This window comes from Arachis duranensis, chromosome 1, assembly GCF_000817695.3.
Source record: "Arachis duranensis cultivar V14167 chromosome 1, aradu.V14167.gnm2.J7QH, whole genome shotgun sequence".
NCBI classification, from domain to species: Eukaryota; Viridiplantae; Streptophyta; class Magnoliopsida; order Fabales; family Fabaceae; genus Arachis; species Arachis duranensis.
In genome coordinates, this window is record NC_029772.3 from 9886505 (window position 1) to 9900619 (window position 14115).

At 30.6% G+C, this 14115-nt stretch overlaps 1 protein-coding gene across 3 annotated transcripts; it reads right to left on the minus strand.

The window, feature by feature from the left end:
• Positions 1–7652: 7652 nt before the first annotated feature.
• On the minus strand, positions 7653–12662 carry LOC127741293 (plant UBX domain-containing protein 7-like). Of its 3 annotated transcripts, none has more exons than XM_052253497.1 (10): positions 12403–12662; positions 11535–11662; positions 11331–11435; positions 10961–11156; positions 10171–10248; positions 10008–10076; positions 9568–9711; positions 9359–9455; positions 8495–8778; positions 7653–7994 (listed from the first exon to the last, which is right to left on the minus strand). In XM_052253497.1, exons 1-10 carry the CDS (start codon positions 12502–12504, stop codon positions 7830–7832), a joined length of 1368 nt encoding a protein of 455 aa, XP_052109457.1. In that variant the 5' UTR covers positions 12505–12662; the 3' UTR covers positions 7653–7829. The 3 variants fall into 3 exon arrangements, with proteins under 3 accessions (XP_052109457.1, XP_052109453.1, XP_052109451.1); XM_052253493.1 differs by having other exon boundaries at positions 8495–8769; positions 11331–11444; positions 12403–12661; XM_052253491.1 differs by having other exon boundaries at positions 11331–11444; positions 12403–12661.
• Between the last annotated feature and the right edge of the window lie 1453 nt (positions 12663–14115).

The following is a 14115-nucleotide window of genomic DNA, read 5'->3' on the forward strand; positions in this document are numbered from 1 at the left end:
ATGTGAGTTTTAATTTTAAAAGTGTAGCAATGAAATACCATGAGAATGTAGTATTGTGGTGAGAGTTTTAATCATGGTTCTGAAAATTGGACCGGATCGGTCGGTCGAATCGGTTCAACCAGGAACCGGCGATGCAAGTGGTTTGGTCCTCCTCCTATAACCGCTCAGAAAAAAATTGGTAGAAAATTATCAGACCGGCCAAGAACCGACCGGTTGGACCGGACCGGTAACCGGCCGGTTACCCTAAAACAACACTGTTTTTTAATTTGATAAAAAAAAAAAGAAAACCCGATCCACTCGTGAACCAAACCCCCTTTCCCCATTCATTCATCTTACTTCATCGTCGCTGAACCCTAGTCTTCTGAAGCAAAAGAACCTTGAACCCTAGCCCTCCATCGGTCATCGCTGCTCTGAGGTCATCAGTGCCGCCACCGTCCCCAGGTCCTCAGCACCGCCGCTTCTTCCTCTTTCTTGTGTCTGAATTCTCGAATCCAAGTGAGTGCTCCTCGTCTTCATCTTCTTTGAACTTCTTCTTCAATTTCTGTTCCATATTTCTTCAATTCTTCTTGGGTCTTGGCTTGAAGTTTGGTTCTTCAATTCTTCTTCTTCGGTCTTCGGTCTTCGTTCTTTGTTCTTCGGTCTTCTTTGTATGTATGGTTCTAATTGTTGTGGAAATTTGTATGTATGGATTGGTTGCTAATGCTGGAAAGTGGAAACTTACTCTATTATGTCATTTGTATCAACCAAAGTCCAGAACACCTAATATTGCTGTTTTAATGTTTTGTATTTTGTAACTGTTACTCAATTTTAGTCCAGAACACCTAATACGCTGGAAACTTACTCTGTTATGTAACTGTTACTCTATTTTAGTGTTTTGTTGTTTTGTTAATGCTGGAAACTTACTCTGTTTTGCAATATTATTGAATGTTGTAGGCATAATTTAGATATGGTTTTGTTAATTTCATATCTATTTTTAATTGTGTTGTGGCTCCTGCTTTAGGTTAAAAACATGGTTAATCACTGTGTTGTGGCTCCTGTTTTTAATTGCTGATGGCTCCTAACTTGTTATTTTTCATTGTGTTGTGGCTGTTTTTAATTTCATATCTGTTTTATTAATTTCAGTTATGGATAATAGTATTAATCAAGAAGCAATGGCTGATAACAATGCTTCTGTGAATAATAAGACCTCATACGGTATTTGTGGATAACAATGCTTCTGTGAATAACAATGCTTATGGATAACAGTATTTGTGTACAATCATATGATTTTCTTATCTTGGCTAAGAGAAAGACCTCATTGGAGAGAAATTGTACGTCCTGGTGCAACCCGTTTTGCAACTGTATTTATCACATTGAAAAGCATCTTTGACCGTAAAAAGGATTTGCAAGCATTGGTTGTAGATTCAATTTTCACTGATCACAAATTAGGAAGGAGTGCTACTAGTAGAGCTGTGAGTGATATTATTTTGGATTGCAAATTTTTGGAGGATTGCTTTACTGTATGTAAACTTGTGTGCCCTTTGATTAAATTGCTGAGACTTGTTGATGCTGATGACAAACCATCTTTGGGATATGTTTATGAGGGAATGCTAAGGGCAGAAGATGCAATTAAAGAGATGTTTAAGCAATCCAAGACTGCATATCAGCCGTACACAGATATTATTAACTCAAGATGGGACAAGCATTTGAAGAAAGATCTTCATGCGGCAGCTTACTTCCTGAATCCTTCATTCTTTTTTAATGAAAATTATAAAGAATCACCTGATGTTATGCAAGGTTTGCTTGATCTTGTTACCTTGTATTGCAAGTGTAACAATTTGGATTCAGTTCAGACAATAAAAAAAAATACATTTATATAGAGATCGGAGGGAACGTTTTGATATACCAGAAGCTATTCGAGCTGCATCTAAACTTAAGCCTGGTAAGAATATGGCTGAATATTTGTTTAATTAATAGTAACTTGTTTTATGCTCCTATGTTCTTAATTGATAACTTCTAATATGTTATGGTTTTATAATTGGTAGATGAATGGTGGAGGTTATTCGGAGGCTCTGCTCTATGTTTACAAAAGATAGCTGTTCGCATGCTTAGCCAAGCATCTGCTTCTTCTGGGTGTGAGAGAAATTGGAGTCTTTTTTACTAGATTCATACAAAAAGAAGAAATAGATTGGAGCATGATAGACTGAATGATATTGTTTATGTTACCTATAATTTGCATCTTAAACCCAGGTAATATATGTTTCATGAAATATCATATTGTTTCATATGTAATCTTTATCATAAAAAATTTGTAAATTATTAAATCTTCATATATTGCATTTAACTTTTTAGGAAGGAAAAAGAAAAAAAAAGCAAAAGACACAAAATGATCCAATTGATTATGAAAGCATCATTCTAGTTGGCTTTTGGGTGACTGAAGAGGGTGTAGAGAAAGAGCCTGATCTTTCTAGTAATGTGGATAACTTATTGCGTGAGTATAGTATATTTATTTTCTAATGATTTATTAGAATGTTGTTAGTTTATAATATAATGATAACGTGTATTTTATTAGGTGAAATTGATACTGACTTATATCAAAGTGGCGGTGGTAGTAGTGGTCTTTATGCTGTATCTCTTGATTCTTCTGCTCAAGAGGGTGGGAATGAAGGTGAAGATCATCCCACTGAAGCAGATTTGCAACAAGTTCTTGCAGATTTTGATGATTGATAAATCATGATCTTGGGATTTAATATTTAGATATGCTTTTTTACTATTTAACTTTTGAGTTTGGATTTTGATAAGATCATATGTATTTGGTTGATGATATTTTATGTAGTGTTTTAAATTTCGAAGATATTTTAAGATTTATATTAGACTATAATTATATTTTAGAATATTTATTTATAATTTATTTATTATTCTATTCTAAAACAATTTTCTCGGTTGAACCACCAATTGAACCAGTTAGACCAGTGAACCAGTGACTAGAGTGGTTTGATGACCAGTCCGGTTTTCAAAACTTTGGTTTTAATTGTTGGAATGAGAGTGATATAATGAGGGTAATATATATTTTATTTCTGATAATATTAAAGGTGAGTGAAGTTATTAGTGTTTAATAATTGTTTTTAGTGAAAAAGGCACGAAATTTAATTTTTTTCAAGAGAACATATTGTTGCATATTTAAGTAATCCTCAATATATAAGCTATTATCTTGTCAAATTATTTATATTCATATAAGTAATGACATATTTGTATATTTATTTTCGTATTTGTTTTTAATAAATTTGAGAATTTTTTTAAGTATTTTTAAATGTTAATGTCCATATACTATATTGACTGTCAAATCATATATATTATTAGAATAATTTTCCAAATATATGTATCATAAATATTAACATTAGCAAGCTATAACACGTGATATGGGACCAGATCAAGCTATGCCTCTCCTGTTTTCGTTGATTTCCGTGACTTGCAAGAAGACCTAAATGGAGACATGCGTACGTCATACATAGTGCGTATAGCTGTCACTCACCTGGCCAAATAATGTATAAATTCTACATTCCTTCCTTTTCACAGTGTACATTCTACGCATTAAAGTGAGCTGTAATATTAAGACTTAAGAGTATATTAGTGCAATACTATGAAAGTGTAGTACTGTAGAAGTTTAAATTGTGAGAATAAGAGTGATATAGTAAGGATAATATATAATTTATTTGTGATAATATTAAAAGTGAGTGAACTTAATAATGTTTAAAGTGTGCTTCTAATAAAGAAGGTATGAAAATTAACTTTTTGAAAAGTACGTACTCTTGCACATTTAATTAATCCTCAATATATAAGTCATTATCTTGTCAAATTATTTATATTCATATAAGTAATGACATATTTGTATATTTATTTTCATATTTTGTTCTTACTAAATTTGAAAATTTTCTTACCGTTTTACAAGTTAATGCTAATATACTATATTAAGTATCAAATTGTATATATTATTAAAATAATTTTCCAAATATATATGATAAATATTAGCATTAGTTGACTATAATACATGGTGTGGAGTCAGTTTCGACTCTGCTTTTCCTGCTTTTATTACTTCCCGTGACCTGCCAAAAGACCTTGATGGAGACACGCATGCATCATGCACAATGCATGTAGCTGTGTATAAATTTCAATTTCCTTCTTTTTCTTTTTTTTGCAGTATGCATTTTTTCTTTGCATAAAGGTGAGCTTTAATATTAAGAATGTAGTAGTATAGTAAGAGTGTAGTATTATGACGAGAATTTTAATTGTGAGAATAAGAGTGATATCATGAGAATAATACATATTTTATTTGTAGTAATATTAAAGGTGGACAAAGTTATTAGTATTTAAAATATTCTTTTTGTAAAAAAGATACGAAATTTAATTTTTTCAAGAGAACATATTATTGTACATTTAAGTAATCCTCAATATGTAAGTTATTATCTTGTCAAATTATTTATATTCATGTAAGTAGTGACATATTTATATATTTATTTTCATTTTTGGTTTTTAGTAAATTTGAGATTTTTTTTTTACTATTTTTGCATGTTAATGCTGATACACTTTTTTAAGTATCAAATCATATATATTATTAGAATAGTTTTCTAAATATATGTATCATAAATATTAATATTAGTGGGCTATAACATTCGGTGTGGGGCCAATTCAGAATCTGCTTCTCTTGCTTTCATTGCTTTTCATGACTTGCCAAAAGATCTTGATGGAGACACGCGCGTCTTGTACAGTGCGTATAGCTGTCCCTACCAATTCAAACCGTGTATAATCTCACATTCCTTTTTTTCGTAGTATGCATTATTCTTTCGTATAAATGTGGGTTTTAATATTAAAAGTGTAGCAATACAGTAATGTGAGAGTGTAATTTTGTGGTGAGAGTTTTAATTGTGAGAATAAGAGTGATATAATGAGGGCAATATATATTTTATTTGTGATAATGTTAAAGGTGAGTAAAGTTATTAGTGTTTAAAATGTGCTTTTAGTGAAAAAGACATGAAATTTAATTTTTTCAAGAGAACATATTATTGCGCATTTAAGTAATCCTCAATATATAAGTTATTATCTTGTCAAATTACTTATATTCATGTAAATAATGACATATTTGTATATTTATTTTGTATTTTGTTTTTAATAAATTTGAGACTTTTTTTATTATTTTTGCATGTTAATGTTGATATACTTTTTAAGTATCAAATTATATATATATATATATATTAGAATAATTTTTTAAATATATGTATTATAAATATTAACATTAGTGGGAAATAACACGTGGTGTGAGGTCAGTTCAGGCTCTGCTTCTGCTTTTATTGCTTTTCGTGATCTACTAGAAAGGATCTTGATGGAGTCACGCCTTCGTCATGCACAGTGCGTGTAGCAGTCCTCCACCAAGCCAAACTGTGTATAAATCCCACCTTTTTTTTCGCAGTGTGCATTCTTCCTTTGCATAAATGTGAGTTTTAATACTAAGAGTATATTAGCACAGTATTGTGAGAGTGTAATATTATGATGAGAGTTTTAATTGTAAGAATAAGAGTGATATAGTGAGGGTAATATATATTTTATTTCTGATAATATTAAAGGTGAGTGAAGTTATTAGTGTTTAAGATGTGCTTTTAGTAAAAAAAGAATGAAATTTAATTTTTTTAAATAACATATTATTGCACATTTAAGTGATCATCAAGATGTAAGTTATTATCTTGTCAAATTATTTATATTCATTTAAGTAATGATATATTTGTATATTTATTTTTGTATTTTATTTTTAATAAATTTGAGACTTTTTTTACAATATTTGTATGTTAATGCTGATATACTATATTAAGTATTAAATCATATATATTATTAGATTAATTTTTCAAATATATGTATCATAAATATTAATATTAGTGGACTATAACACGTGGTGTGGGACCAGTTCGGATTCTACTTCTCCTACTTTCATTGCTTTTTATGACGTGCCAGAAAAATTTGGTAAAGCCAAATATTATCATGCACAGTATGTGTAGATATTTTCCATCCAGCCAAACTATGTATGAATTCTATCTTTTTTTTTGCAGTGTATATTCTTCCTTCGCAAATATTAAGAGTGTATTAGTGCAGTATTGTGAGAATGCAGTAGTATGTTGAGAGTTTTAATTGTTAGAGTAAGAGTGATATAATGAGGTTAATATATATTTTATTTATGATAATATTAAAAGTGATAAAAGTTATTAGTATTTAAAGTGTGCTTCTAGTAAAAAAATGGTACGAAAATTAACTTTTTGAAGAGAATATACTATGTCATATTTAAGTAATTTTCAATATATAAGTTATCTTATCAAATTATTTATATTCATGTAAATAATAACATATTTGTATATTTATTTTTGTTTTTTTTTTAATGAATTTGAGAATTGTTTTACTATTTTTGAATGTTAATGTTGATACACTATATTAAGTATCAAGTCGTATATATTATTAGAATATTTTTTTACATATATGTATCATAAATATTAACATTAGTGGGTTATAACACGTGATGAAGGCCAGTTCGGACTGCTTCTCCTGTTTCTATTGCTTTTTGTGACCTGCCAGAATAACTTGATGGAGACTCATGTGTGTTATGCACAGTGCGGGTAGCTGTCCCCACCCAACCAAACCGTGTATGAACTTTCTTTCTTTTTGTAGTGTGTATTCTTTCACACAAATGTGAGTTTTAATATTAAGAGTGTATTAGTAAAGTACTGTAAGTTTTAATGATAAAAATAAGTGATATAGTGAGTAATATATTTTATTTGTGACAATATTAAAGATGGGAGAAGTTTCTATTGTTTAAAGTGGGTTTCAAATAAAAATGATACAAAAATTAATATTTTGAAGAGAACATACTTTTGCACATTTAAGTAATTCTCAATGTATAAATTATTATTTTGTCAAATTATTTATATTCATGTAAAAAATGACATATTTGTATATTTATTTTTATATTTTGTTTATACTAAATTTGAACTTTTTTTCACTATATTTGTAAGTTAACGCTGATACACTATATTAAGTATCAAATCGTATATATTGTCTATATTTCTTTTTGATCCTTGAATGATGGATTGTATAGTTAAATTTTGATATTTATAAAAGTCACACTTTTAAACAAAGTATTTTCATGAAAAAATATTTTTGTTATCTTCATTTGAATAATTGCCTATATTTATTTGTGATAATATTAAAAATGAGTCAAGTTATTAGTATTTAAAGTGTATTTTTTTTAAAAAAAATAATACAAAAATTAACTTTTTTAAGAGAAGATAATATTGCACATTTAAGTAATATTCAATATATAAGTTATTATATTGTCAAATTATTTATATTTATATAAATGATGACATATTTATATATTTATTTTTGTATTTTGTTTTTAATGAATTTGAGAATATTTAAATTGTCATAAAATTTTCAAAAAAAAAAATCTATTACATATAAACTCTTCCAACAAATGATTTTTAAAACATTTATGCAATTCAACATTATATAACATTTGCTTAACACACCATTTGATTCTCAATTATTTGACAATAGTATTCAACTTTATAGTGAGATTTCTCATTTATAAACAGAATCCGAAACTTGAAACTTGCACAGGAATATTTCTTTTGTACCCAAAAGAAAAAAAAAATTCCATTAATTGAAAGTCTATTCATCATTCGGATTCATAAAATATACACAAGAAGTTTAAACAAAAACTCCCCCTTTTCCTTTGATGATAAACCAGCCTCAATCCTCATCATATCAGAAGAAACCAACATTAAAAATTCTCCGAGTCTTAAAAGCTAAACTCAGTCCCAAGTGACAAAGATCATGGAATTTGCAAGCCCTGATTCTTCAAAGGTTGAATTGCTTTCATAGTCAAGAACTTTGTTGGCTCCAGGAATTGCTTGTGCTAATCTGAATGGCTTTGTCTCATCTTCTCCTACTTGAGCTGAAATGAATGACCACAGCAGCTTCAAGACGAAACAAAACAACAATCAGAGAGTGCAAGTTAGTTGGAGGGCCTGTATATTAAAAAATTATGGTGCATTTGGTTTACGTTTTCATTTTCAGTATTTTCCATTTTCAGTATTTTCCGTTTTCAGTAAATACTGCTTTCTATTTTCATATCTTGTTTTCTCATTTTTCTTCTCAAAATTCATAAAACAAAAAACAATGAAAATGAAAATGCAAACCAAATACATTTGTAATTTCTCTTATTGGTTGCATCCATATCCACATGGTATTTTCATGATCACAGAAGGATTTCTTGTATAAAATAACACAATATATCAATTATCAAATGACTACAAAGCCTTTTCCTCAACAATCTAGTAATACCTCCTCACGAGAGAAGAAAAACACTTATGGTATACAGAAATCACAAGAAATCAGCAGAAGACTATACTAGACGTAAGATGCAAGACGTAACACTATCCACAAGACATGTGATAAGTGACAGCAATGCTTTTACCTGAATAGGATCTGTGCGTAAAAAGTTACGCTGAACCCGGCGTCCATCTGGAAGCCGAACACCAACCCTGCACAGGAGACTTCTTTCAGCCTTAGGCTCTTCGGGGAGTACCGGGTATGAGGGCCTCTTGGGCAAGGCTGCCTCTTGCTGGCTGACAGCGGAATCTGCCTCCTTGTTGTCACTTCCAGCCGCAACATTAGATCCAATCATGCCCTCCATCGATGCTGCCAGAGCTCTTTGGATTTCCTCTTCCTCATCTTTATTCTCGTCTGAATCTACAATAGCTGTAGCATCAGAGAAGTTATCATGATAATACAAAAAATATGGCAAAGATAACTTCCTCAAAAGTTATGATGTGCATATTACCCAGGCAGTGAAAACAAGATTTTCAATCCTCAAAACATAATGAAGGAGATTGCATGATTAGAAATTGGGCGAAGCCAAGATCCATCTTAATTGAAGTGTTGATGGCTAGAAAGAAAGTAAATAAGTAAACATCTTTATTTCCTATACAAGGCTACATTTCCAATTGACCAATATAAAGAAAATCACTCACATTTTCAACTTCTCTTACTCTAACTAACTTCTAATTATTTTAATGGAACTTTCTTTTTCTTATAAATATTTTCTTAAATCATTACACCCTTTGGTGTGGTTCTTCTCCGACCCCTGCGTAACGCGAGATGTTTGTACACCAAGCTACCCTTTATTTTCTTAAATTATTATGTTATTTAAGAAAAATAGGAAAATCATATGTCTATAGGGTGCCTATGGCTTTCCAATAACAAGAAAGACACATGAAATAAGAAGTCATCCTCCTAAAGGCCAAAACAAACTGCTACAGAAGCATAAACTAGTGCAAACCTTTAGCCTTAGGTGGGCTAGAAGCTCCTCTAGGACGCTTGTGAGATAAGGTCATGTGATGATCCTTTGGCCCTGCATCAAGGAATGCTAGTAGACCCTAAAGTAAAGCATAAGACTCTTTGAATCAGTAATTATAAAGAGCAAAACATGTTCAAGGTTCATGTATATGAATAATGTTTCCAGAGATTCCCCAGTAGGAATTTCCATACTTCTAGTAAGCTTTCAGGCTGAACCATTCCAGACCATGATCGCATCTTTTGGCCAGTGATGGGATCAATAAGAAGCACTACAGGAATCGATTCCAGTTTGTAATAAGTGCAGACTTTTCTTCCTTCAGTTGTATCATCATATACCTATATGAATATGACAAGAAAAATAATTAAGAAAGGAAACGCTGCAAATAAAACAATACGAAAACATATAACACAACAGAAATCCAGGTGCACGGCGCACCACATGTCTATATCAGCAAAAAATAATGATGTTGTGAATATCAATTTTCACATAATCTGAAATTCCAACTTCAAAAGCAAATCCATCATAAACATCTCAGTCCTTTGGTTTACCCCAGACAAAATTGGCAAGTAAAAGTCATAAATTCTTTTGGCAAAATAACACTTAAAATGAATTAATATAGCAGCAAGCTAACCTGCCAGAATATGAAGTTTGTGCTAATGGTTTGAGAAACAGCTTCATTGGCCCATGTATCACGATTAAGCTTCACAAAGCAACCATTAAGTACAACAGTGTTAATGCCGAAACAAACATGTAAAGAAAATGTAAAGGGATCAATTTACATGAGAATATAATACCATATGAGAGCTGAATTCTGTAGTGGATTGAATGTTCAGCAACAGCCATTTGTCCTGCATGGCAGCAGCACCTTTTGCCTGTGGTCAAGGACAAAACTTGGTCATGATTGTATATACAATGAATGGCTTACATTTTGAATAGATATAAATAAACACACACTACCAATCTAGTGCCACCATTGACACACAGCAAATACAAGGAAATCCCATAAACTAAGATATGCAAATGAATAGTGTTTCCAAATGAATTTTAGATGTAAACTGCCACTACAAATAACAAGAAAAAAGATAATAAGTGAAACCAACAAAAATCATTCTCATACTTCCAGCTAACTTCTCTTATATGAAGTACACATGATTTTTGTCACATCCAGAAACTTGCATAAGACTGCAAATAAGTCATGTAAGAGGAAAGCCTACAGAAGCTATAATAACAGCATAGGATAATTAAGGAGCCTGTATATCAATTTCTAAACAAGGAACTAAGCCACCCCACAACAGTATTAATCTAAGGAATAAAGAACACAACAACACAATCCCAAACCTCAACACACATTACTAAATACTGATCAAAATCTGTTAAGGTTCCTTATTTACAAAAGTACAATTATTCGGCACAACTTCATCTTTATCTGAACTAGACATTTTTTTAAGGAAAAGATCATTATAAATAAGAGAGAGAAGTAAAAGAGATCTAAACATTATTATCACTTTAAATATTTCATAAATAGATGTTGTGCCAGTTACACCTCTAGCAGAATCTACAGTCAACACTAAGCAGGAGATTTACCTTATCAAAAGTGCCATTAAACATCAGATGAAATGGAGGGCGATAGAGTGAAGCAAGATTATCCCTAGAAGTTTCTGCTGTCGAAGCAGCACCTTGCTCTGTTTCCCAAACCCCGGGACGTCTCATTTCCTCTTCAAAGTTACGAAATGCTATTAAAGAGTTAGGCTCTTGTGAACGGGGTGCAAACCTTGATCCTCTGCATAACATGATAAAATACATAATAAATATCTGACAGGGAAAAACCATATTGCACATTAAGTAATCCCAAGAATGACAACAAGAGCAATAAAAACACCAGATATGCATTTCTCTTGGAATATAAACTATCAGTTTACAAGGCAAGCAAAGAAATTAGAATGGTGAAACATACCTATAGATCATTGAATCGTCATAAAGAGTTTCCCGTATAACAGGTAAGGGAGGGCGTACTTCATCTGGATCATTGACATTGTGGTCACTACTCTCACTTTCCTTCCTTGGTTCACTAAAGCAACATGTATGAGTCAAACAACCAACTAAAAAGTGCTAACTTAGGATTATAACTTATAAATCATAGTTAGACACCCCAAGTTACCTTGATGGTTGATCAGTCCAAGATTCAACATTTTCTAGAGGTGGAGAGTGTGATGGTGGTGGCAAAGACCCAGCATCACTGCCGATCAAGAACAGCTGAAGAGCTTCCTCAAGTTTCCAACTTGTCGCCTGTGTTACCAGTATCACAGGTTCACAAAATTTGATAAATCTATACAAAAGGAAAATCTACACATTGCCATCATTATAAAGAGGATAAAACCTAAAAGGATGATTCTTCATGCAAGAGCAACAAGATTATAGTTTTTTTTTTTTTTTAAGTAAAGCATATCCATCGAAGTAACAATAGCTACAAGCAAATCTTTAAGCATGCTCATTTTATAATTGTCATCACAATAAGCTAAACGTATGATTATGTTTCATGATAGACATAATGTAGGGTATTCTTATCACAATCAGCTAAAAGGATGATTAAATTTCATGACAGACACTATAACCATTAACCACTTATCAAACAGAATTTCAGTTTTAAAGAAAATAACAAGCATCACAAAATGATAAAAACAGAATTTCAGTTTTAAAGAAAATAACAAGCATCACAGAATTTCACCAGTCTTAGTCATCACAATAAGCTAAAAGAGCTATTTTTTCATGATAGATTTCAAAAGAATCACTGATCAAGCGAGATTTCAACTTTTTTCGTGATAGATACAACCAATTTTCTAATTGTCATCACAATAAGCTAAAAGAATGAATTTTTTCGGTGACCAAACTAACCACCGATGAAGGCAAAGATTTCTAACCATTTCAAAGTCCAGAAACTAATTTTTTTTAAAAAATAAACCCTAATTCTAGAATCACGATAAATCTTCAACAAACACTAATAAATTAGTAACAATAATGAGAGGAACCTGCAAGAACTGTCGAGCAGTCTCAGTGGTCTGGCCCTGAGCAACCTCCAAGAACAAAGAGACCATGCTCTGTTGGTCATTTGCCGATAACATTCCTTCCATTCAGATCCCCTTTTCTTTCTCTCTCACTCTCAATTTCTCAATTCCGATCTTTTCCTTTTCGAGAGAAGCAGTGAAGTGATTTAGGGTTCCAACGAGGAAAGATAGAAAAGGAAAACAAGCGTAAAGAAATAAAGAAACTAAGACACACAGAAATACAGAAATATCACTCTGTCCATGTTAGATGCATTTCGTATTTCTTTATTTATTATTATTATTATTTTTCTCCTAATAATAATAAGGTGAAAATTCTTAACGTTAATACTTAGCACGATTAGATAATAATTTAGTTAAATTTATTAAATTAGTTAATAATTTTTAATTATTAGTTTTATATAAAATTAATTGTATTTTAATTTTTATTTAATAATTAAAATTTAATTTTAATATTATATCAATGTATAATAATTTATTATGTGCATTTATGGTTGAAAATGAGTCAAGTCAGTTTAAATTCAATTTAGTAATAATTAGATAAACTGAATTCGTGAGCTAATGAGCCAAAGTTGAGCATAGAATTAAGCTCATAAATTAAATGAGTCGAGTTTGAATTTGAATAAGTTCAACTCATTAACTCGTAAACTGACTCGATTATATATATATGAGTAAACACCCAACTTGATTCTTGTTCATTTTTACGAAGGATAAAGCGATCTCTGTCAAAAAAAAGGGACACTTCGGCCTCAACTTTCTTATTTTGGGATAATACGATCACTCTATTAAAAAATTCGTTAAATAATAACAAAAATTAGTTTTGTGAGGGGTTTATTTGTATTTTGTGGGAGTTTTAAACCTCCACAAAATTCTTTTCAATAATATAACCAATTATTACCAAAATTACCACTATCTTGTTCGTTCTCGTTATTATCACTCATACCTCTATTATTTTTATTGTTTTATCATCATCATTATCTTCTCTACGGTCATCATCACCAATACCAATATTATCAACATTAAAATTATCTTCTTTCATTTCTTATTTGATGTTATTTTTTTTCTTTAAAAGATATTTGTACTATAATACTTTTTTTGTAGCATCATTTTTATCAATGGTTTTTCTTTACTTAACCACCATTGGTAAATGGTAAATAAATTTTTCAAAAACAAACTTATTAATAGTTTGTGAAAGTTTAAAACCCCATAAAATACAAATAAATCTCCCACAAAATTAATTTTTATTATTATTTAACGAATTTTTTAACAGAAGAATCGTATTGTCCCAAAATAAAAAGGTTGAGGACCGAAGTGTCCCTTTTTTACAAAAATTGTTTTGTCTTTCGTGAAAATAGACAAGGACCGGATTGGATGTTTAATCTATATATCTAAATTGTTCATGATATAACAGAATAAGAGAGACGCATTTATATATTAATAATGTTCTTAATTATTTAAAATTTTATAGTTATAATATATATGTTATAATTTATTGATATGGAATTATAGATTATATTTCTATTATTTGAGTCAGTTCGTGAGCTCGAACCACTTTGTGAGCTTTCGGTGAGTCTAGTTTAAATTTAAGAAACAGATTCGATTGTTAATTAGTCGAGACATAAGCCAAATTCAATTTTTGTGAGTTGAGTTTAACTTGGTCTAACTCGACTCACTTCCAAC

Bases quoted from the DNA above. Each gene is read 5' to 3' on its own strand.
- LOC127741293 (XM_052253491.1), bottom strand. From the start codon at position 12,504: ATGGAAGGAATGTTATCGGCAAATGACCAACAGAGCATGGTCTCTTTG. The intron at 9,456-9,567 runs GTATGGAAATTC...GCTTTACTTTAG, and splicing joins AGCCTGAAAGCTTACTAGAA to GGTCTACTAGCATTCCTTGA. The intron at 8,779-9,358 runs GTTTGCACTAGT...CTGATGCTACAG, and splicing joins TAGCCCACCTAAGGCTAAAG to CTATTGTAGATTCAGACGAG.